Genomic DNA, 2,993 nt, shown 5'->3' with positions numbered 1-2,993 from the left:
CTCTAATAATGCATGCTGGTTTGTTTTTGTAATATCAATTACAAAAAAGATGTTGCTATTTTAAGATATAAATATAAATAAAATTGTATATTTTTATGAATCCATTATTGTCTCTGACCCCTACTCTTGGTTAAACTGATCTGTGTGCTTCTAAAGGTCTTGGGCCTATCCCAGGTGGTGTTGTTGGAGATTTTAGATTCTAGAGGGTCATAGGCCACTCGCACTGCCACACTCAGATATGCAGCCCAGAGGATTGTGGGTCAGAAATCACGCTGGCTTGCATCCTGCAGAATGGGACCGGGTGTATAGGACGGTTTTTGGTGTACTGTAAGTCAGACTACTATGTATTGTATGTACTGTCATAATAATGGTAGTATGAGTATGTAACACACCCAGTATCTCTCTCAGAGCACTCCTCGTCCAGGAATGAAGCTAAACTTGATAACTCCTCCCAGTCACATGATGTTTTAAGATCAGAGCTCAGACTAGTCTCACTCAGACAGTCGTTGTCACTGAGCGAGAGGTGAGATGGAGCAGAGAGGAGTTCAGCTGGACCGGGAAACCTTCTCTTGTTCCATCTGTCTGGATCTACTGAAGGATCCGGTGACTACTCCCTGTGGACACAGCTACTGCATGAACTGTATTAAAAGCCACTGGGATGGAGAGGACGGTAAGGACAGCTACAGCTGTCCTCAGTGCAGGAAGACGTTCACACCGAGGCCTGTCCTGCTGAAAAACACCATGTTAGCAGATTTAGTGGAGGAGCTGAAGAAGACTGGACTCCAAGCTGCTCCTGCTGATCACTGCTATGCTGGAGCTGAAGATGTGGCCTGTGATGTCTGCACCGGGAGGAAACTCAAAGCCATCAAGTCCTGTCTCATCTGTCTTGTCTCTTACTGTGAGAAACACCTTCAGCTTCATTATGATGTAGCTCAGTTAAAGAAACACAAGCTGGTGGAGCCGTCCAAGAAGCTCCAGGAGAACGTCTGCTCTCGTCATGATGAGGTGATGAAGATGTTCTGCCGTACTGATCAGCAGCTTATCTGTTATCTCTGCTCTGTGGAGGATCATAAAGGCCACGACACAGTCTCAGCTGCAGCGGAGAGAGCTGAGAGGCAGAGAGAGCTCGAGGGGAGTCGACTCAACATCCAGCAGAGAATCCAGGACAGAGAGAAAGATGTGAAGCTGCTTCAACAGCAGGCGGAGGCCATCAATCTCTCTGCTGATGAAGCAGTGGAGGACAGCGAGAAGATCTTCACTGAGCTGATCCGTCTCCTGGAGAAAAGAAGCTCTGATGTGAAGCAGCAGGTCAGATCCCAGCAGGAAAGGGAAGTGAGTCGAGTCCGAGAGCTTCAGGAGAAGCTGGAGCAGGAGATCACTGAGCTGAAGAGGAAAGACGCTGAGCTGAAGAAGCTCTCACACACAGAGGACCACAACCAGTTTCTACACAACTACCCCTCACTCACTGGCACCACTCACAATCAGCATCCAGCATCCAGATCCGTCCTCTGAGCTGCTTTGAGGACGTGACAGCGGCCGTGTCAGAGCTCAGAGATCAACTACAGGACATCCTGAGAGAGAAGAGGACAACCGTCTCACTGACAGGGACTGAAGTGGACGTTTTACTGCCACAACCAGAGCCCAAGACCAGAGCTGGATTCTTACAATATTCACGTGAAATCACACTGGATCCAAACACAACAAACACATGGCTGTTATTATCTGAGGGGAACAGGGAAGCAACGTTCATGAGACAACATCAGTCTTATTCTAGTCACCCAGACATATTCACTGTCTGGTCTCAGGTCCTGAGTAGAGAGAGTCTGACTGGACGTTGTTACTGGGAGGTGGAGAGGAGAGGAGACGTTTCTGTTGCAGTGACATACAAGAATATCAGGAGAGAGGGGGGGTCGGATGAATGTAGATTTGGATTAAATGATAAATCTTGGGTGTTATATTGTGTCAACAACAGTTATACATTTTGGTCCAACAATGTCCAAACTCCCGTCTCAGGTCCTGTGTCCTCCAGAGTAGGAGTGTACCTGGATCACAGAGCAGGTATTCTGTCCTTCTACAGCGTCTCTGGAACCATGACTCTCCTCCACAGAGTCCAGACCACGTTCACTCAGCCCCTCTATGCTGGACTAAGGTGTTATTGGCCTGCTGGATCCTCTGCTGAGTTGTGTAAAGTGAAGTAGACAGAAGTCATTTAAGGGTTAAATTAAACTCTTTGACTTATTGAGTCTCCATGGTTACTGCTGAGAGCTGATTGTTGTCATTCTAGTTTTCACGTGTTTCTACATTTTCTGTTGGTTTTCCTTATTTTTTTGGCTTTTATCAACATTTTTTGACACTTTCTTCAACATTTCTTTTCTAAGGTTTTTGTAAATGAGTTTGAGGTTTTTGCTTGTCTTGAGGTTTTAGAAGTGATGAGATGTTTCTGTTTGAGGAAATCCTTGGGGGAGCCCCAGAAGCTCTGAATGAGCTCGGTCCAGATCTGGTATTTTACCTGCAGAGGGTTAAGCCTTTCTTCACTGCCCAGAGATCAGCTGTCAATCAAACATTATGGGATGTCCTTTGACATCTTTTAGTTGTGTTTAAAGATTATTTGTGTTGTTTATATGACGTAGAAAATGAGTTCCATTAGTTGTTTTACTGTCTTTACCTTAAAGTGTCTAAATGAACGTGAACGTGTCGGGGAGCATTTTAATGTTTTTTGGATGAAGTAATTGTCTGAATATATATATTCTGCAGCGTTTCTGTTTTGATAAATATTCTTCTTAAAGGGACTATATGTTCATGTAACTTTTGAATGTTTCTAAACTGTAATTTTTCATCTGAAGATCATAAATGAGATTTAACAGCAAATGAGAATAAAGCTGTGTCCATTGTCAGCGTCATACACATATACATGTATATATATATATATATATATATATATACATGTATCTTGTTCTAACATATAGACATCGTACAGATGCAGGCTCACATAC

The 2,993-nt window shown here is 44.1% G+C and overlaps 1 protein-coding gene across 1 annotated transcript; it reads left to right on the top strand.

The window, feature by feature from the left end:
* Positions 1-483: 483 nt before the first annotated feature.
* LOC116679514 (tripartite motif-containing protein 16-like) lies at positions 484-2,704 on the top strand. The gene is given in 2 exon segments (XM_032509175.1): positions 484-1,471; positions 1,474-2,704. Coding segments are annotated over 2 exon segments (1,668 nt in total). The 5' UTR covers positions 484-528; the 3' UTR covers positions 2,199-2,704.
* The last annotated feature ends 289 nt before the right edge of the window (positions 2,705-2,993 follow it).

The sequence above is a fragment of the Etheostoma spectabile genome, unplaced genomic scaffold, assembly GCF_008692095.1.
Source record: "Etheostoma spectabile isolate EspeVRDwgs_2016 unplaced genomic scaffold, UIUC_Espe_1.0 scaffold00016446, whole genome shotgun sequence".
NCBI lineage: Eukaryota > Metazoa > Chordata > Actinopteri > Perciformes > Percidae > Etheostoma > Etheostoma spectabile.
The sequence above is the reverse complement of the archived record's forward strand: the minus strand, read 5'-3'. Positions and strand labels throughout refer to the sequence as shown.